Source organism: Cavia porcellus, unplaced genomic scaffold (assembly GCF_034190915.1).
Source record: "Cavia porcellus strain 051 isolate PalLab524CR breed Dunkin Hartley unplaced genomic scaffold, mCavPor4.1 scaffold_11, whole genome shotgun sequence".
Classification (NCBI taxonomy): domain Eukaryota; kingdom Metazoa; phylum Chordata; class Mammalia; order Rodentia; family Caviidae; genus Cavia; species Cavia porcellus.
In genome coordinates, this window is record NW_026947494.1 from 64,970,030 (window position 1) to 64,992,693 (window position 22,664).

Here is a 22,664-nt window from a genome sequence, read left to right on the forward strand (position 1 = left end):
AATATCTGCCCAAGTTCTTATTATTTCCTTCAAAGAGCTGCCTTGAAGTAGAATTAATAGGTTGATGCATACAATCACTTTTTTAGGTGCATTCTTAATACCAAACTGGCTTTTGGGAAGGGTGTATCAATTTATACTCCCAAAGAACAATATAAATTGCCAATTTCACTATTTCCTTGCTAACACCAAACTTATTTTTAAAATCCTTATTTTTACTAGCTCAAATATTATGAATCTGGATTTGATTCAAGAAACAAAGCCAAGTCGGGTGTGGTGCACATCTAATCCCAACTATCAGAAAGCTTAGGCAGGAGGATCACTGAGAATTCAAAGACAGTGTGGGCTACACAGTGAGTTCATGGCTATTTTGAACCACATAGCGAGACGCTGTCTCAAAAAAAAAGGCGGGGTGGGAGGGAGGAGAAGGAATAACTAGCCAGTGGTAGCACACACCTGTAGTCCCAGCTACTTAGGAGGCTGAGGGCAGGAGGATCACAATTGTGAGGACAGTTCAGACAATTTAGCAAGACCCTGTCTCAAAAATAACATGAAAAAGAGCTGGGGATACAACTCAGTGGGACAGGCCTGACCTACCAGGTTCAATTTCCAGGATTTAAAAAACAAACAAACAACTGAATCACTGAACTAAAGGGAGTACAATACTATCTTTTTAACAATTTTTTATGTGAAACAGGATCACAACAGGAGTAAACATACATAATTACCTAGTTAATTAATGTTAACTAAAACCTCTTTAAAGAGTATTTTTTAGATACTGGAATAAGGTACTGTTTTACTGTATCTTAATTCCTATACCTAACTCATGAAACAGCTCCCAAAGGAGTTTCCCTGAAATACACATTTTTCCTCTTTGCCCCTTTCTTTGATTCATGTGTTTTCATTTGAAACCTGCTGACCTTAGTTTTTCAGGTAGTAAGAATTATTTTTAAAGGAATATAAAAGTAGCATCTTTTTAGATCACATAACAGAGATATTTGTTCCTCAAAAAAATTCCATCGTTAAATTAGATGCATGACACATCCTTCCCCGGAAACTTTACTAAATTGGTATTGTGACATCTTAGTGCTGTGAGGTGCTGCCAAAGGGGCTGGTTTTTTTTTTTTTGTTTTTTTTTTTTTTTTGTTAGGAAAATAGTGATGTAGCCTAGTGGCATCCAGCAATTCTTTTTACCTTAAAAAAAAAAAGTGTTAGCTCAAGTGTAGACACTGGCTATCTTTAAAACAAATTAGGAAACATCTCATTTTACTAGTCTTTTTCCAAACTGGCTAACATTAAAAAGCAGTGTTACCTTCCCAGAACATTTAAGGTTATTTCTTCTTACAAATCACAACCAAGGTTTAGCCATGTCTGTGTTTTAGCACATAGCAGAGTTCCTACCATATAGCCCTGACTGAATTTACAAACTGAGTGAACCTAATAGTAGAAGACAATGAACCACATAAGATATTTAGTTTGGAAGCTAGTACCTGTCACCTCAGAGAGGGTAGAGCTCAAGGGACAAACAGCTCTACATCTGTAGCTCAGAGGATAAAGAAAACTGTTCAGTCATTTTTCAAGCGGCATCTCTTCTTGTAGCAGAAGGTGCACCCTTCTCCTTAGCCAGTATTCTGTCACTTTGCTAGTTGCCCAGGTAACGGTTCCAGTTCCAGTTCCTGTTTCTTTTGTCTGTTAGAAATGGCTGTCACTGTGATGCACAGCTGGTCACTATGATGAATATTGTGAGAACCACTCCCCAACTGACAAGCCATTCGGCCTCTGCATTTCCCGCTTGCTTAACCATATAAGCCTGGACCATCAGAGATCAGGGCCTGATGTTTCCGGAATGCTCCCAGTCAGTGCCTGTGGACATCAATAAATCTGCCTCCAAATCCTGGCTGTCATTTTGGTGTTTCCACTTGCCACTGCATTGTGGAATTACCAGTTAAAGACAGGCCATGTCTTACTTTTTCTTCATTCTGCTGTAGTATTCTAATTTCCAACTAAAACATTCTAACATCTAAAAGCATAGGCTCCAAAAAAAAAATCTAGCCTGCAACTCAAACCAGTGCAGGAGTGTGTGAAAGATATAATTTTAAAACCTACAAAAGTAATTTCACCTAATTTATTAAACCATTTTTTTCTGAAACAAAAACCAGACACAATTAAAAACTCCTATTTGCTTGAGATTTTACCTTCACAGTAGACTGGAAGCACGATAATCTCCGAACTTGGCTGCCAGTATCACAATCCCACACCTAAATTTATGTTAAGAAATGAATTTCTAAATAGAATTTGAAAGGGTTTTGGCCCAGGCCGGATACTGTATCCGGTAAAGCCAAGGAACTCCTATCTTCCCCCACCCCTAGGAATCTACCTCTGGCGCCAAACAAAGACCAATGGGCTCCCTGTGCATCCCTAATGCCCCCCTAGGTTCCACCCCAAGCCGAGGCTACTTATGTGCCTCACTCCGCGTGTTCCAGGGAGAGATCGCCAGCCCAGGGGTGGAGATGGCACGCCCTCGGGGGTGTCTCTCCCTGCATTCTCAAAATAAAGGTCATTTATATTTCATACTTCTTATCTTTTCAGCCACCAGTCCTCCCTCACAGTTCTATCAGAATTTAAAATTGTAGTTATTAGGCAACTTTTCTAATTCACAATTAAATCACAAACGCTAAACATTCAGCTAGAAAATCTATAAATGAAATATGAAATATTTAGTATTTATACTATCATGAATATTAATTCAGATAGTGAGTCATCAACTTACCAGAACAGCTTATGATCCAAAATAAACTTGAGGTAAATTTTACTATCAAACTATTTAAAAATGCCACCAGAATAGTGGTCTGATGTGCTGAATCTTTACAGGCATTAAATACTACTCTGATCCCATTTATCCTCCACAATAGTCTGCCATAAACATGAACATAAAGTATTTCTACCAAGAACTGTCAAGTCCATTAATTAACATTTCCTAAAAGCTCCCTGCAGTGCCACTGGCATGGTTAACAACAATCATCTCATTCAAAGCACATACAACAGTGGCTTAGTATAATCTATATGTGTGTTTAAAACAACAGAAGGCCTTTCATAAAATGTCCAGAGTTAAGGTGACTTCAGAGCCTTGATAAGCCTCTAATTTTTATCTCCTATTATTTCCTAAGGTAAGAAACACATTGACGTCGTCTGACTTGATACATGTAAGTACGAACTTATATTTAAAAAACAGAAATAAATTTCATAAAGTAACCTTAATATGTCCAATGTCTTTTTTATTATATTCCATTTCATTCCTTATGAGAATTAGACATACAGACACCTATGTATACATCTATGCATCTGTCATGCTAAACACACTGCTGGCACTCAGCGCTCCTTATTAAGCCAAGTTTGCTGGCCTTACATTTATCACAATTCTAATACTATCTTTCACTCATTTCAGTTATTATTGCAAAGCTAAACATTCAATGCTGAACAATTTGAGCTCTTAAGGCCACTATAGGACAAAAATTTTAAAGATCTACCTTCAGCAGTTAAGGAAGCACTTAATTAATAGTGAAGGCCCAAGCAGAATAAATTTAGAGTTCACTTGGATAAAACAAACTGCCAGCTAAGTAGCCTTTTTTTTTTATCTTTTTTTTTTTTTATTGGTACCGGGGATCGAACTCATGATCAAACTCACAACCACCTGCTTGCAAGGCAGGTGCTTATGCTGCTGAGCTAAATCCCCTAGCCCCCAAGCTTTTTTATCTTTTTTTTTTTAATTTAAAGAGAAAAAAAGAAAGGACATAAAAAAACAAAGCAGTAAAAGGGCACAAGTAATATAGAATTTCAAGAAAAAAAATATACAGTAAGAAATCACCAGTTAATAGGTTACATATTATCTTCCCAGAAACAGCTGTCCAAATTACAAAATTAAAGCATATAAAGTGAACATTCATACAGTGATACTGAAGACAGTTCCATTCAATGATCCAACAAAAGCTCAGTAATATGGTTTTCCATCCTACACACTTGAACATACTTGTGGTTATATCCCTTAGTCCACCTTAACTTTCCTCTCTTTTTTACAATAACAATTAGACTTTTTGGGTTTTATTACTTCCACAGTTCTTATTACTTTTTTTGAAGAGAATAAAACCAAACGTGACTAAGCAAAACAGTCAGAACTAAGCTTTTTTATCTTAACAAGTCATTCAGCAAAGGAAATGACTCTATACCATTATAGGTAAAATTTACGCTAGTATTATCCCAGCTATTCACCTCTGTACTGTAACAGTTTAATAACTGCCTCAAAATACTACTACAGTGTCTTAGGAATGGCCTAATATAGAGAAAGTATTTTAAATTATACTTTTGCAGAGACTAAGAAAAACAAAACAGATAAACTTTATTCCATAAAATAATATTTGCTTCAACACAATAGCAGTAAAAATGCTATTCTGTCCTAAACTTTATACCTTTAGGTCATCAATTGGTCACACAAAATACATTAATTGATAAGCTCATTTAAAGTCTGGTATTAAGCATGTCTTGGTTCTACAGAACCCTAAGAAATAGTCTTTTGGGTTTACTCCAAAATTTAACATCACTAATGGTCCAAATTGTTTCAACAGAACTTTTAGATAAGCAAAGATATTTTTTAAAGCCAATATGGCACCTTAAAAAAAAATTAAAAGAACAGAGTTATCCAGAGCACTTGGTCATGGGCTTTACAAGTTTAGTTCCTCATAAAAGTTATTAAAGGGCTGAATCTGGTAAAGAAGACACTTTATGAAGACAATGTTGGGTCAGAGGTCTAGTTTTGCAGCCAGACTGTTAGTCATTTCTGCTTTACGCTGGCTGTGCACTTTGGAGAGGATACTTAACACTCTCTTCACCTCAGTTTCTCATCTGTAAATGACAATAAGTGCCTCTTTCAAAGGGCTATTTCAAGGATCAGATGGGTCATCATATGTAAAACACAACACAACACACTAGGCCCTTCATTAAATTTTACCACTGCTGTTATGTCTCACTTCTTACTAAAAGTATGGGGAAAGGAAAAGTAACTTTATAGAAATTGCTTTTAAATACTGAATGTCATTATTAAAAACTGAGTACTTTTTTTTGTAGATTTTGAAGCTCCTGGGTTGGAGCCATTAAGTTTCTTTTGCTATAAAGGAAGGAGTTAAAAATATGAATTATTCTCTAGTCCAACTCATCTTCATTTCCTTAAAGCAAATTGAGATAATCCAATAAATATTTTTAAGGCCACAAGCTCCCATTTCCTCCGTGTTGCAACAGTAACTCTGGGAAGAACTGCTTCAGTCATGAGGGTTTCTACCAACACAACCCTTAACCTCTATTTCCAATACTTTTCAGATGCCTAATACTTTTAAGAAGTTCTTAGGAAACTAGAAAAAATCATTTTTGCCAGGACAAAAAGGTTCAGAAAAACCCCCAGAGGCTACAGACTAATAATGTATGTAAGGCCCCTGGGGGTCACGGGCTGCTTCACTTCCTCCCAGATTTAAGGATACAATAACTGTTCGGTCAGCAGAGGCCGTCAAGATGAGTTGATTTTTTTCTTCACAAGATTTCAAAGAAGGAAATGTAGTAATAGCTGTTATCTTTTGAGTATGTCCACTGAGTTCCAAAAGCTTTTCTCCTGTCTGAAATACCAATAAAAATGTTAAGAGGCTCATCATTCCAATTTAAATAGTATTGAATGACAACATTAAGAATGACTGTGCAGACAAGGCATTAGCTCAGAGACACAAGGGCCTGCCTGGCAATGTGCGATTGTGAGTTGGATTTCCAGTATCCAAAAAACAATGTGCAGAAAATACACACATATTTAAAAATTACTTACTCAGAACTTACAACTTTAATTAAGCAATCAAATAGTATCTAAACATGTGCTAAAAGAATAGTCATAAAATTTTCTTATTATTTTTGAACAGAAAATCTAATTTAAAGGAATATTTTTCCTATGATTTTAAGACTATATAGTAATTATATAAATTAAGTAATAAAAACATTATCAATTCACTCTGTAGGGAATTGTTGTTACCTACCTCTGCAGTTCTGGAAGAAAATGTCATAACAATGGTGTGTACACGTGTGTTACACTGATTGATCACCCACTTACAAAATTAGTCTCCACTCTATCATGTGACACCAACATGTATTCCCACTCATTCAACAACATTCCTGTTAGTCTCTAACTCATGTACCAAGCAGTAAACATACAAAAATGAAATGTAAACGGCATAAATTACAAGCTTTTTCAAGATTGCAGGATTATATGAATATTGTGGAAGTACCTTGGCCCTCTACACTCGCCAGTTCTGTACGTACATAGTCAACAAAACTCAGATTGAAATGTTTTCTGTGTACTGTGTCTAAAAGTACACAGCCTTCTTTTCCTTTAAAAATAGTGCAACAAGTACTTGCATAGCCTTTATATCTCACTGGGTTGCATAAGTAACCTGGAGAGAATCTGAAGGGATAGATTCCATGCAAATAGCCACAAGTTCTGGCGCTTCTCTGAGGCTGGGGAGACTGGGATGTTAAAGGACAGCTTCAGTACAGGCAAAGCCACTGAGAAATGAAGACCTGATAGACCAGGCAACAATCCAAAACAAAAGTACAATGAGGATAAAATCCTTACAAAGGGAGTAATTTAAGAAAAAAGCATCAGGAAGAGGGCCTGGAGAAACTTAGTGATGTCTTTAATAGTTTTGAAAAAGCATACTTTCTATTATATTACTAGTCAAATAAAGAGAAAAAAAACTGAGGAGAATGACAGATGATGCCACCATACAATGCTAAAAGAATTTTACCTTTCACAAAAATCAACATTTGATAGCTGCTTATGACCTAAATTTTGTTTAGCAAGAATAAAATTTTTATTTTCATAAGATGATATTTATTTTTCAGGAAAATATTTTAATAAAGATATTCAGGTATAGTGGCCCATGTCTGTAATCCTACCATTGTGAAAGGCTGAGGCAGAAGGATCCTAAGTTTGAACTTAACCTAAACAACTTGGTGAGATTCTGTTTCAAATTTTTAAAACTTTTTTTAAAGCTAGGGATGTAGCTCAGTGCAAAAGCCTCATGTGTTTAGTCCCCAGTCTTTCTTTGTCTGCCTCTCTGTCTCTCTCTCTCACACACACACATACACGCATGCACGCACGTACAAAGAAATTCGTCTCTATACTGGTCCCCATTTTAAATAAATTTATCCAAATCACTCTTTCCAGGTATTATTTAGTCTCAAATGATAATGACATGCAAACATTCTGGCACAAAACATGAATACTAACTATGTGGTCATACATTTATTACTTAACCAACAGATAACCCATACAAACCTGAGCATTCCACACAATTACAATTCCATCGTCACCAGCAGATGCAAATCTGGTTAGAGAAGAAAAGGTCACTGTTGACATGAAATTGGTAAGATTAACTAAGAATATATTAATAGTATTTGGCCTGACATTAATGAAGTCTAAGTTCTTTAAGCTTAGTTGACATTTATTAAATACTTCGGAGTTTTGTGCATAGACTTAAGAAGCCAAAGATATATAACAATTTACAGGATAAAAGAATAATCTGCTAGAAATGTAAAAATGAAGGAGATATAAATATGATCTTTAAAGTCCTTCTTTGCCTTAAAATTCTGTGATTAATAAGAAATCTTTCATAAATGAAACAAAACCAAGTTGAGAAGCAGCTTCCCTGATATAAGGGATGATTCAAGGATGGAATGGAATCATGTCCTTAGTTTCACTGTTCCTATTATTTCTCTATGAAGATCCTTGAACTCTGTAACCCACAGTTGACACCTTGCCTTTGTTCATTTGGCTCCTCTGTCTTCCCACACATACGTATGTTGTTGGTTCAGAAGGAATGGAGCTTTTCGTTGGTGTTTTTTAGTGAGATGCTTGAAATGCAAAGAGGTAAAGAAAAGTCTATTTTGTGGCATAAAAAATCAGGTGTGATAAACTCTGTCTTACCTCTCCTCTTCACCTGCCATTATCCATGTGTAAGTTCAGGAACAATAATCTATGTTCTGTAGAGTAAATGTTATTTTTGACACAGATACTATCAAGCAAATATTTTACCTAACGGGATTATTTATTACATTGACTGCATTATAATAAAATCAAGAAAGCACCATTCTCAGGCAGAAATTCAATACAGTGTTATGCACCATAATTTATAAGCATGTAAAATCATTTATCAAAAACATAGTGCACAACTTTGTAAATGAATTTTAATGACTTAGAATCAGTTCAGAGTCTTCCCCATAATATCACATCTACTTGAATTGAGGTTTAGTTGTTTAATAAGAGTAAAAGTGGTGCTGGTATTGACAGCCAGCTATGAAATGCTTAGCACTGTCCCCTTATGGTTAACAAACAGTAATAAACAATATTCTCCTAACACCCAGGACATGCAGAAACTCTGTGGTACTTCCTTGCAAAGCTGCTAGCAGGAATCACTTGGATGTGTGCACTCAAATACTGCTGGATGGACACGTATCACTGAAGAAGGGTATTCAATGGAAACACTGGACACAGAAATCACTCTTTCCAGGGAGCATTGGTGCACACGGAGTTCACCCCTATGGTAAACCACAAACTCTCTGACTTCACCATTAACACCTCCAAAGCTAGCTTCCAGTTCCAATTTCTCACACTCAGTTTCACAATCCCCAAGTGCTGTCCAGTACTCTGTTCTCACATTACAACCCTGTGATTAGATCTTCTGTGAGAGCAAGAGGTTATGAGCGAATAGGACACTGGTCAGTCAGATGGAGACCGTTAATAATCTTTAGGAATGCATTATCTATTTTTTAACAGAAAGGACTTTAATTAGTGAGTTAGCTCTAAGGCACAGAAAGATTTAATTTAAAATCTAAGCCTAACATTTCTTATTTCAAAATGAGATTAAAAAAAAAAGATCTGGAGATTTTTAAAAAAATGATCATTTTAAGTTAAAGATATAATTTCCTGTGCTTACTTACATACATTTGAGGAATCTAAATACTAAATAGTGCCTTGAGTATCAAAAGCAGTTGCTGGAAGTCAATCTTTAATAGCTCATGTTTCTGGGCTATTGATTTCTTCTTACTTATAGAGTGATGGCAAGGAGGGCAGGTCTCAGGGGCTTAAGTTTTCTTTGGTATAAAACATCAATTTCTATTGATTCTTTAAACTCTTGTAATTGCTTTTCTCCCACTTAGAAAGCTGCAGGTTTAAAATACATACTTTTTTCTAATCCAGATATTTAACTTTCTCACTTTTGTTTCATGTGTAGATCTCACAATGAGAGATGACTAAACTGTTACGAGTTTAGAAATGAGATACAGAGCATTTCACCTCAAACTTTAATTCAATCAGCAGCAAACAAAAGTTAAATCTGAACAATGCTCAACAGTAATGCATGAAATCACAGTCAGTTTTTATTACTCAGAGATCAATTATCCAGTTGGCCAGCCTATTCAGGCCTTTCACTTCTCTAATGTATTCTATTACTGCCTTTTTACACTTTTTATCCATTTCAGTATTTATTGCTACCCTTTCTATAAAGAAAACATAGAGCTTTAAAATGCAAGCCAGTGTGACTTGGCTACATATTGGTAGCATAAAATACCTAGGGATGCACTCACAGGTTGCAATTACCTGTCTACTACAAGGGATAGCTAAAAAGTAGCTGCACTGTTCAGCTTATCTAAAACCAATCCTAGGAACTCAAGCATGTGCTTCAATCAAAAGTCAAAATTCAACCCAAGAATTCCTAAAAGTAAGATAGTAACTGCTAAAGGTAAGGAACAAGCTATATAAATTAATAATTAAAATGTCAGTAAGGTTCTAGTTATTCAATGAAAAGAAAAATGGTGCTAGAACATTTTTATATGATTTTTTTCAACTCTCTAGTAGAATCCAAGATTTAAGCCTAGGTGTAACATTTTGAGAGAAATGCGTCTTTAATAATTAGCACAAAATATATTTAATGCAGTTCCAGGCTAGGATTAGGGAAATGCCAAGATGAACTAACATGCAATTCTTGCCTTGAGAGCTCACAACTGAACAATTACTAAGAAATGTATTTCAACAAATCTAAGGTATCATCAATGGTCAAACTCTCTTGTTATTTTATGTATCATTAAATAAAAATGCTGCTAAAGACACCACCAATTATATGGCCTGTCCAAATCCCAGAGATATTAAAAAAAGGGCAAATGCTTCTTAGAGTCAATAAAATATAGTAATTATCGTATTACTGATCTTTATAATATTTCATTTTCTAGTCTAACAAATCTAGGATTATCTGAAAGGTTCAAAGTGCTGAAGAAATGCTTATTCAATGAACAAATGAATAAGCAAGTATTTAACTGTTACATGGTTCTATGAAATATATTAATGGCTTTAATGTAACCTTATCATTTCCTTTTGTTATTATCAGTGTATGAATATCTGTTAGAGGAAAAAATAGGAAATTTGAAATTTTTAAGCCCTAAATTCTACTGTAAAAAATTCCTTTCACTTTTTCATATTCTCATCCAATTCTTATTTCCTTTAGGTTTTCTTAACTTGAAACCAAATCTTCATAATTCTCAACTACACAATTAAATGACTAAACCAAAATTAGATGCAAGAAAAAAAAGTTTAACAAGGTGAAGTACACCTTGAAGAACTATAACAGATCTTCTAGAATGTTCCATCCTCCCCTCTACTACACAAACTAAATTTAAGCCAATAATTCACTCATTTATTCAAAATACATTTATTATATAATTATACACATGATTTATACTAGAAATAAAAATCAGTAAGAGATGGTACTTGCCCTTCAAGAATTCATGGTCTAATATTACTATAAGCTACAGGGTCTAGATCATGAGTTCATGGAGAATTCTATTTCAATTTATAGAAATCATTTGCAGTAAACATTTTCACTTAGAACATTTCAGAAAAAGTCAAGTGAACTAAAGCACACTTTGCCAAGTGTGCTATGAAAGTACAGCACAGTTCACAATGACTGATCTAAAATAAAATGAGTTTTACTGGATCTACTATCTAAATGCCCATTTAATAGTTCTTACTTATGTGAAGCCATTTTAATCAATTCAAAGGTTCTGCAAATTCAAATATAATTTTTTTTTCTTTTTGAGACAAGGTCTTGGTTTGCAGTTCAGGCTGGCCTTTAGCTCACCTTGTGGCCCAGGTTGGTCTTGAATTCACAGCAATCCTCCTGCCTCAGCCTCCTAAGTGCTGGGATTACAAGTGTGTATCACCATGCCTGGCTGTTCAAATATAATCTTATAAGACATACTAAAAAGCACTGCCCATAACCCTGAACATAAACCTGCCTCTATTCAATTCCTACATAACCATAAGTAACTGCAAAACTAAAAACAGAACATAATCATGGTAGAACATTAGGTCTCAGTGGTTAACTTGCTACTTAATCTGCAAATACTTTTTAACCATGACAAAATATGGTATTAAAATAACCTACAGTTGAAAATACGATACTAGAAAACATAAAAAACTGAAAATGTAATTTTCACTTTAAATTGATTTTTGTTTTTATACAATTACTTGAAGAAAATTATAGAAGTACACAGACAGACAAGAGAAGTTGAAGTGATTTTTTTCAGGAGCCATGCATGCTAATACCAGATTCTCTCATGAGATCTTGAACCTAAACTTTTTTCTTTGATGAAAAGAAAAATATGTGGGCTACAAAAAGAGTTCAGTGTGTAGTACCTGCATAGCATAAGTGAAGTCCTCAGCACTGCAGAACAAAACAAAATATCTTAGGTTAACACAACTCAAAGTGTAAGATCTGTTTTTGTTCACAAATAGAATGAAAGAAGGAGAGCTCTGCAGATCTCACTGGTACCTGCTGCTTAGTTACTTTCTTGTTGCTGAGACAAAATATCTGACACCCAAAGCAAAAGGAAGAAAAGCTTATTTGTTCACAGCTTGTAAAGGTTTTAGTCTATATTTGCTTGCGCCAAGGCAAGGTGGCACAAAGCAGAGGGGCAACAGCTCTTGGAGGAGAAAGACAGCAAAAGCAACAAGGGAGGAGCAGAGAGATAAGGACAGGCCTCTTTCCATCCTTTATATTGTATGTAGGCTACCTGCCCTAGGTAATCCCAGCACTGGACCATGAATCAATCACATATTTTAGATTCAGCCAACTCTGAAAAGCCTGCCCTGTGCATGAGCTTTTGTTTTGTTTTGTTTTTTGGGGGGGTCATTCCAGGCACAAACCATAACACCTACAAAGGTAAAATCTCTGATAAATCTTTCCTTCCTTCAAATCACAAAAAGAAAAGCTAACAGACACATCGAATTACAATATCAAAACACCCCCCCCCCCCATCCCTGTGACTCCTGTAGAGGAAATTCCACTTCCCTGAGCTGGAATCTTCCTGAAGGAATTTCTACTATAGAGAAACAAATTCGGCTCTCTCACCCTTGCTTGTGTAAGTGAGAAGGAACTGCATATCCTCAGCTCAGCCTTGTTTAGGTTGTCTCTGAGGATCTGGGAACAGAGAGAGAACATTCTGGGCTGTTCTGAATTTGGAGGAAAGCCTACAGCTGAGTGTGAGGCTTCCAAGTGTCTACCTGGTGCCAGTGATTCAGTAAGTCTACCTAATTTGAGGTGGAACTTAATAAGGAACCACTGTGGTTATAACCTGAGCTTTTTATCAGTCACTTCTTTTTTCAATTACTACTTTACTGAGCCAGTATGTCCATCTGTGTGATGCTTGCATCCATTTCCAATCAATTCTATCCTCAAAGCAAAGTAGGCTGTTTCTCCATTGAACACTTAGGGCACACATCACATTTTTCAAATATTTGGTGCCTAAACAAATTAGCTTTTAAATTGGCATTTGTATTTCCTCTATTTCAAATATGGTTTGTAAACTTTCCATGAGGTAAAATTTAAATACATACAAAAACGGAAAGGATAATGTAATGGTAATCTGCATGTGCTCCCCATCTGTCTTCCGTAATTGTTAGCTGATGGTAAATAGTGTTTCATCTGTACCTCACATGATTTTCCACTGCAAATTACTCTACAGCACATCACAGCCATGTATCTCACCTCATCAGTAAATATCTCAGCACACATGTATATACCAAGGACTCTCAGGTTATGCTTAAAGTTAACATTTACTTGCCAATGTCATCACAAACTCAGTCAGTCTCATAATCGTTAAATAGTTTACCAGAAGCAGAATACAAAGAGAGTCACACACTACAACTTGATTTATCTGTTGATTTATCTTTTATTCTACTGATGTGTTCTCCAACTATTTTTCTTACCGGAATAAAGATGGTCTGTCCTGTAGCATTCATATAGTCTGTGTCAGGCTGGCTACTTTCCCACATTGTCATTTAACATTTGCCTCTGTCCTTGTATTTTTATTAGACTGATAGGTAGATCTAAAGCCTTAATCAGATTCAAATCTGACATTTTGCCTTCTCATAGTCTGCCCTGCAAGAGACTCAAAGTCCCTTTTCTTTGTCTTGTTACTTTCCAGTAAATTGACTGTTCCGTTGTTAACATGCTAATATGTTCCTTTGAGTTACTCTTCATTTAGCATTTCAGTGTACAAAATGCACACATTAATATACTTGTTTTTCTTGTTAATCTCTTGTCATTCTAACTTGCAGGGCCTCAGCTGATGCACATTATTTCCCTTCCCTATTTTAAGTTGCAAAATCACAATATTGCAATCCTATCATTCTTCCTAGCTTGAATTAGTGATACAAAGAAATTTCTTTTCACCAACAATTACGCTAAAATAGTTTACATAAGAATGGAAATGTAGGAACATGACTTTGCTCTTCTGTTGACCCATTTTCAAAATAATGAAAAAGACAAAAAAGAAAATGGAAAAAAAAAATAATGAGTTAGTGTCCTAAAAGGTAACTAGCCAGTTCAGGGACTATTTTGAGCACATAAATTTAAACATACATGGTATTTTGCAATCTAGGGAAGTTATGACCCTTAGCCATACTCAAATTGTCAGATGGGTTTTTCAAGCTATATTTTTAAAATGTTCAAGGTAATAATTCTCAAATGCTTAATAAGGGTTTTTGTAATTGAGTGAGCCTGGTTTCATCCAGAAATTATAGAATTTTACTGCTAGAGTGAATAGAATTTGCAAATGAGACACTATTATACACTTGGGATGTTTACCGCCCAAGACTTGATTACTGAAGCAGTAATTTCATTTCCATTCACTCTTGTCACATTCTCAAACTTTACACAATCTTAACCAATTAAACAAAACTCAGCACCTTTTCTAAAATATGGCCAAAAAGACAAAATTATTAGAAAGAAGGAAAAGGAGAGGGTGGCATATACATAGGCAAAACATGACACTGATGCTGTTTTCTTACTTGACTCAAAACATCACATCTATCCATAAATAACAGAAACTGAACAAACTCCTACAAGTAGTCACTTAGGAATGTCAGAGCTAAAATAGGGTTGTTTTATTTTTTCATAAAGATTTTAGCAAAATGTATTATAATAAATCAAGATGTCTAAATGCAAAGTGATAATGGATACTAAAACACTAAAAAAATTGCCAGATATAAAGTCAGAAAAATTAGTAGTATTCTAGTCACTAAAATTCACATAAAAAGGATTTGGCTTATATTTTGTATGTGTGGCAGCTGGAACTTGAGTGAAACATGCTAAACAAGTACTCTACCCCTAAGCTGTATCTCCAACCCTGCTTATTCCTGTTTCCAGACACAACTACCTTTATGTCTCTGAAAATTACATTAACTTTTTAAGCACTGAAGACCTATTAACTAGCATCATACTTGTTTCTTAACCGCTGCCCAAAGATATGGCCCACATGAGTATATTTATGCAATTTACAAAGCAAATAGCCCAACGTACAACTGTGAAAGCATGCAAGACCCAAAGATGTGCCTTCGAGACTCCCTTTCAAGAGAGGACTAGTTGGCCAGCAGTGAGGAATATACCTCCTCAAATGCCTGCAGCTGTTGACTCCAGCTTTTCAAAGTCAAATTCTCAGTTGGTACCCAGTAACTGGTAGTTAAGCAAGACAAAGAAGTCAGGGACACATTCTTGGATGACCCTCATCAAATGAATACACAAGATGGCAGTATAAAGCCCTAATTATTTCTACCCAGAACAGAACTCCTTTAAGAGGCAATCTTTCCTTTGAAGCATTCTAGGGGCTTGGAAGAGACTGTCACATCTGTATCAGGGGCTAAGACAGCTCACCCATTCAATCCTACTTCTTCTCTTCCTTTCGTAGGCATTTTTCTCTAATAAATGTCTTACACATTTAACTTTAAGAGAGTGGAGCTCAGGAATTAAGAGGACCTAAGCCATCTTGACTGCTGATCTCTAGTCTCTGAAGGTAAATGAGAAAGAATATTGTTAGTTTTGTAATATCTTCTTAAAGACGGAGCACTGTTTGTCAGTGGATTACCAAACTATACTGCGTTTGTTCACTCTCTTGCAAATGCAGAGCTTCACCAGCTACTTAGATACATTTTCTTCTCCAGTCTGGCACTTCATGGGTCATCTGATTCTTTTCCAGTCATGAGCACCATCCTATATAACCTTGTCTATTTCCTAGAGGAGCAAGGAATGGTCAAATGAGCAACTGAGAAGGCTATTCTTAAAATGTGTTATGAACTCAGCTTAGTTTAATGTGTCAAATGCTAGAGTATTACATGCAATTTTATCACAGTCCATTTTTGGAAGACTCTTGCTGAGGCTTAGCCTTCTTTAGTGATCTCCCAATCAATATGACCCTCACTTCATGTTCAAGAAATACTAAAGAAGAAAAGAAAAGGCAGCTGTCTGTTAGGTTATACAGGATTTATTTGGTATCTTCAAAAACCAATCTGAGAAAATTTTCCACTCACTGATTTTAGCTGAGCCACTGAAAAAACAAGAAAATCCTTCTGCAAAATTTTCAATAAGATGATATTATCTAAACACATGGAGCATGAAACTTGGATTACAACAGCTGACCAAAAAAACAGAACATAATGTCTACAAAAACTAAAAACATAAAAAGCAAAATGATGTAAAATTTATTTTAAAAATGAAAAGGTATTTTGTAATGTTACAATGGATTAATAATGACATATACAATGGAAAAGATAAGTCTAAACTATCTCAACTATTAAAAGTAAGAACACTCCATCAGTATGCACAATTAATCTGTGAAAAATTTTTAGAGTGAAAACATTCTGCTTTTAGTTTTTTCCATGATTACAGTTCAAAGGTTTTCATGTTCATTTTATATCTTATGTCCAATGATTCTTTCAGTCCTTATTTTTTCTACTACACAATTAAGTTTTTAAAGCAAATCATGGATTAAAGTTCTACAAGTCTGCAAATGGAAAATTCTCTAAAATATGCAAATTTTGATACAGCAAGTACAAATAATTAAATGTGATTTGTGAAATTACATCATCATGGTACTGCAAAAGCAAAAAGGCAGGGTTTTTCATCTAGTCTAGATATTTAAATTCACTGTGGTGGAGAGCACCTGGTCACAAATTAGTCCCTTTCCTATACCCACACTTACAAAAGGACTTACTTATTCCTCCCATCAAGAAGTAGAATTTCTCTCCCTACTCAGTGCCAGCTCCTGATTATCTCTGGCAATGAAATGGCAGCCAACATGGTACAAACAGACACTTGGAAAGTTCTTGCTTCAGGGCTTGGTCTTCAGCAAATATTAGAACTCCAATCATATATGAATAAGCACCTGAGAAATTACACAGAAGAGAAGGTATTCTCTCATCCAGGACCACTAGGAACCAGCCAGCCCCACCCATCCACAAAATGACTGTAGCTAGATAAGTGAACCTAGCCAAGGCCAGCTGAGCTTGACTCACAGGTGAAAAGATGCAGTTAGGCCCAGCCTAAACTATCATCCTGCAGAATAATAAGCTGAACAATCAGTGGCTGTATGAGTTTTAAAAATTAAGTTCAGGATGATATCTGGCTGAGCAGCATATAACTGATATACTCATCTACAGTTTTTTACTATTTATAGAATATTTACTTTATCATTGAACAAATGCTATACACATGACCATCACTGCAGGAACAATGCAATCATCTCCATCAGCACTTGTTCAGTGATAGTGATTCTATAAGCTAGTCTTTTCTTCCGACTATGCAGTACAATCAGCCGAAAGCTCGCTTCACACACAGAACAGCAATGACTTGAACAATCTATACGAAATTTAAAGACTGAGTCCACAAAGAATACATATATTTATTCCTTATCTGTCCCAAAGAAAATTATTTTAGGATTCCTTCAGGCATACATATTAGTGATTGTAAGAAATTATTTGGATTTTTTAATCTAGCAACTTACTAGGGTTAAATGTGTCACAAAAAATCTTTAGCAATCCAAAATCTTACCTTTGCAGAAATGTTTAGTGTCCCACAGAAATGACCATTTAAATAAATAAACAGTGTCTCAAAGGACGTGCCAAACCATATACTATCAAATAAGCCTGAAGATTATAATACTACGTTTAACATCTGTGATTTGTTCAGGTCCTACCACAACAAGGTAACAGCTGACAGTCTACTTATACATAATATTGGATGAGAGATCATACGATACACATTATATATGATAGGAGATAAATCTTTCAAGAAACAGTTGGGAAACACAGTGATTAATAATTTTGTTAGCTTTTGTCACTGATATCTAGAAGGGAGCCTCTAACCCAGAGATGGCAAAACCTTTTAGGGAGCAGTGCCAAATTGCATCCCAAAACCCACTTATTTATTGCAAAGTGCCAACACCACAATTAAACCTGAATACTCAGGTTTCAGTTTAGAAAAAACAATTCATGTATTAATACCTCTAGTCTTCAAAGAAAAGCACAATAACATGTGTGCCATAGGTTTGCCACCCCTGCTCTAAGTGATAGCGTCTTCATTACTCATGGTGGGTCCCTCAGACCACACCTAAGCTGATGCTAACAGATGACTCACTCTGGGCTCCAAGATAATTTGAGAAGGGGAGCTGGCCAGTCTGGAAAGATGAACCATAGGATTAGGAGGCTTTGTGCTACTATCACAGGATATCCGACTGAGCTCCCAAGCTCTCAGGCTGGGGCATGAGAGAGGAGAGATTTAAGAATGAGCTCAAATTATATAGTTGGGATTCCACACAACCACACCTATACAATGAGGCCCCAGTAAAAACTCTGAACACCCAAGAGGCACCCAACTAATGTACCAAGAGTCCAGAGAACCCTGAGGACAAGAAGGCTTTCATGTGATAACCTCCTACACCTATGCATCTAGCTGGTCCTGGTAAGTATGCTTTATGATACAAGTGTAATCATCAAGTTGTGTGCTTTACTGAGTTCAGTGAGTTGTTCCAGAGAACCACCAAACCTCAGGGGGCAGTGGGAACTTGTAGCTAGCTGGTCAGACGTGTCAGTGACCCCGAAATCCAAATTGTGGCCAGAGTCTACGGTGAAGGTTGTCTAAAGTAGAAGACTGTGCCCTTTACCTGAGGAATCTGATCTAATTTCATGTAAGAACAACACAGCACAACACACAAGTGACAAAATGCCGAAGACCTAAAAAAGCAGTGAAAAAACAAAGCCAACAGACAGTGGAAGTTCTGAGCAGAGTAAGGAATAGCCACAGTAGCTATCACTCCTGGAGTTAAAAAAAAAAATAAAAATTGTGCCAAAGGCAACAGAGAAAACTCACTCAACAATAATTGTCTGGTAAATGTAAGACACAGTGCTAGGTACTAATATTGTGGTAAATAAGGAAAACATGGCCCCACACGTGAAAGTTACATTCTAGAAGGGAAGACAGATATTAAAAGTTTCAACATTACAGTACTTAAGTTGTAGCTGAACGAGAACTTGGTAACAGATATACACTGTTGATTGGAAATAAGCTAAGTATTCATCTCCATTTGCAAGTGTTTTAAATTTAATATTATACACATTACTGAGGACATATACAATAACATACATTTTAAAGAGATTTCATCAGTAATATAAAAACCTCAGATTAAAACCTTATTCTTACTATGGCACATCCCTAGTGGGTACCAGTGGATACTAATAAGACTTTCTAATTCATAAAACAAATGTAATACACAAATCTCCACATGAAATGCTGGGCAAAAAAAGAAAAAATATTTTAGATACATAATTTTATCAAGTTGCAGAAATCAAATTCAATTGCTACTAAAAGGTACATTTTTTAAAATATTGGTTGAGTTTCTTCAATTACTAATGATCAGTTTTTAAGTTTTTAGAAATGGGTTTTGAACTTGTTTTAAATATAGAATTCCCTAGAAATTCTCTGCAGGTTTATTTTGGCCAGTGAGAGAACTAGTGCCTCTTACCTGGAGCCATCCAGCTGCACCAGAAACCGCACGATGTCATGGTGGGCTTTCAGCACGAGCAGCTCTGTGTAGGGGTTCCGGGACTGTTCTTCACCTACTGTCTGTAATGGAGATTTCTTGTAATGGAGGGAAAAACAGGCAAAAGCAAAAAAGAGACAGGGGTAAGGATACACAGCTGCATACAAGACTTCAAAAGCCACAAGACTTATATGTTCTACTACTAGCTATTAGTTCCCCAATATCAACTGAATAACTGCAGTTCTATGGAAAACATTTCCCTGACCACGAATTCATAAATTTTAGTATTTTTAAGTCATAATAAATTTATAAAGCGTGAATTTATTTTATATATATATATTTAATCTTCATAAACTTGATCTTAAAAATTAATGGGCCAATCCAGCTCAATTAGTTTAGAATGAGTGTTTCTCAGTTAAAACTTGTTGGAAATAAAATTGCCAGTCAAAGCAGTAAAATATAGACTAAAATAGCCTATTACCAGCATTCGATAAATGTGTGCTCCATGAAAAAAAGGAATCAAACTATTCGGATTCATGAATTCTTCTCTAGATAAACAGTACTGATAAAGAATGCAAACATTCACAGAGCACAGTATTACATGGCACGCCATGTGTCAGACACCGTGCCAAGCACACATGCTATGCAACTTAATTCTGTAAGCCAGGCCCTATTAACCCCATTTCTGGGTCAAACTCAGTACCATTTTCTAAGCAGGGGTTTCTCAAACTTCGTACTACTAACATTTTGTGGCTATCTTGTGCATTTTAGCAAACTGACCCGCACCCCTGGTGTTTCTAATGCTCACAGAGAACACTCTCCCACTCACCCCATCCCTGTAAGCCACACCGAGAAAACGCCCTGGATTCAACGGAGTGTGTGTGTGGGGGGGGTCGTCTCTATGCAAATGGCCTCTGAAGGGCAAAATCACCCTAAGACTGAGACCCACTGCTTAAATTAGAATACAGTTAGAAAATTAGGGGGGAAAAAGGACTATCAACTGCAAAGATATGATGAGGAAGTCAAAACTGAGAAGTTAAGCTGCTTACAATTCGACCTTTCACTCAGTCAAAAGACCTACTTCCTATGAGAAACAATTCTAGTTTTGTGTGGCATGTGAAATAAATTCCGACCTCAATATTTTTAAGGTGGCAAATTAGTTTATTCATATTTTCTATGCAAATCTCATTACACAAAAGGCTTATCCAATTATCAGGCCCCTGACGGGTGATCATGAAACCAAAAATAAGTTCATTAGAAAATCATTTTCCAGACTTTTGATTGCTGAATAAGCAACCAAGTATCAGGTGATGCCAAGAAAGGTACCAGTTCAAACAAACCAGGCGCACAGATGCATTCAGCGTCTTAAACTTACGCGGGTTGTCTGCCCGGACCCGTAGGTGCCCCCGTACCCCCGCCCTTCAGACCTCAACCCCGGCCCCTTCCAGCAGGGCGGACGACCCCGCCCCCAGCCCGCGCACCGCCCGGTCCTGCCCTACTCCGCTGAGCAGTGGCTGCCGGCGCTCACCTCGGCCAGGCCCTGGGGCTCGCGGCCTCCCCCGATCAGCCAGCGCAGCATGCAGGCAGCAGCTGCTGCGCGTCGGAAGCCAGGCCCTGGCCGGCTCGACAACCACGCCGGCTGTAGCACAGCAGAGACGTGAATACTGGCCGCCTCAGATTTGCACGGTTCGTAGACGTGGAGGGACTGGAGTCTGTCCCGCGCCCAGAGACTGAGGGTGGGTTGGGGAACCACGCAGAAGGCCGCAGAGGGCCCCCACTTTCCGAAGCGCGAAGCGCGCAGCTCCAGCTCCGAGTGCGCAGGCGCGGGGCACCGCCTATCTGCGCGGGAGCCCAGCGAGCGCGAGCGGCCCCTGGTGCCTGTGTGCTGTCAGCTTGCGAGCGTGTGTGTAGTGCCCTCCCCAGTTGGGAGATCTTTGGATCCTTCGTATGACAGGCGCGACCAAGAGCACACCCCAGCCCCACCCTAGTCTCCCAAAAGTCCACCGGAGAAGGGGCGCTTTAGTAGACTGCATCTGTATGAATCTGGTGGCCAGTCATAATCCAGGCAATGTTAATTGTATTAGAGTGCCAAGGCTTGATATAAATCTTCACAATAAACCCGTAACTCCTATTTATAGTCAAAGATACTGAAACGCTGAAAGATTAGGTAATCTGCCTAAAGATAGCTAGGAAGTAGTTGCTGTAGAATTGGAACCCAGTCGTAAAACTCCAAAACTAGTTAAACTGCAACTTACTTGGAAAGTATAAACCTTTCATAGACTTTTTTTTTCCAAAGCTAGGGACTGAACCCAGGGTGTGTACATGCTAGGCAACTATTCTACCGCTCAGCTACATTTCCAGCTCCAAATACTTTGACTAGCTGCATATCAGAAATGACTCAAGTAGCCTTTAAAGAATGTAGGTTGACTTATGGAAACAATCTCTGTGGTTGGAAGATAGGAATCAAGACTTGGGAAAAGTTTATTGAGTGATTCTGATGAGCAGCAAGGTTTGAGAATCACCTGTGTAGGGACTACTTGTACAACGTTCATACATATTTGTATATATATGTGCTAGGTTCAAGTGAGGCTTCTAGCAATAAATTCCTGTAAGAAACCTGTGCAAATATCTCAACAAACATAGATGGATTAGAGGCAAAAAAGAAGCACAGAAAATCACTGCTGTCTGAGATAAGGCAGGATCCTGTAGATCTTCTGCCTTAGAGGGCTACACATTCTACTTTAAGGTTTATTATTGTGGCCGCTGCCTGTATTGGCCAGCTTTCAAACACCGTGCGCAAGATGTCTGACATACTGACATATACTACTTTTGAGTGTTTAAGGGGATGGTTTACAGTTTCAGAGATTTCAGTCCATTGTAGGCTGGCTCCATGGCAGGAACACTATGGCAGAATGGCAAGTTGCTCACTTCATGGTGCTTAGGAGACAGAAACCAGTGGACCAGTAGAGTAAGAGAGAAACCTTCAAAAGGAACTCCCCAATGACTCACTTCTTAATAGCACATTCAGCTGTGAACAGTGGTTTCCTCTCATTGCTGAGACAAAATACCCAACACCCAAAGTTAAAGGGAGAAAAGTTTATTTAGCTCACAGTTTATGGAAGTTTCAGTTCATAATCATCTGGCTTCAAGGCAGGGTGGCATGGCCAAGGGGTAACAGTTCATGATGGTGAAAGATAGAAAAAGGAAGGAGGGGGAAG

At 37.1% G+C, this 22,664-nt stretch overlaps 1 protein-coding gene across 2 annotated transcripts in view; it reads right to left on the reverse strand.

Annotated features, from left to right (window-relative positions):
* Positions 1 to 21,271, reverse strand: part of Wdr41 (WD repeat domain 41) — a 46,560-nt gene extending 25,289 nt beyond the window's left edge. The window contains exons 1-5 of one of the 2 annotated variants that reach the window (XM_003464402.5): positions 20,975 to 21,271; positions 19,429 to 19,544; positions 7,361 to 7,409; positions 5,523 to 5,654; positions 2,193 to 2,255 (exon numbers count right to left, since the gene is read on the reverse strand). In XM_003464402.5, the coding sequence (XP_003464450.1) occupies positions 2,193 to 2,255; positions 5,523 to 5,654; positions 7,361 to 7,409; positions 19,429 to 19,544; positions 20,975 to 21,025 (411 nt within the window). In that variant the 5' untranslated portion in view covers positions 21,026 to 21,271. Of the gene's footprint in view, positions 1 to 2,192; positions 2,256 to 5,522; positions 5,655 to 7,360; positions 7,432 to 19,428; positions 19,545 to 20,974 lie in introns of both variants that reach the window. The other variant, XM_063258389.1, reaches the window with a different exon arrangement.
* Positions 21,272 to 22,664: the final 1,393 nt, after the last annotated feature.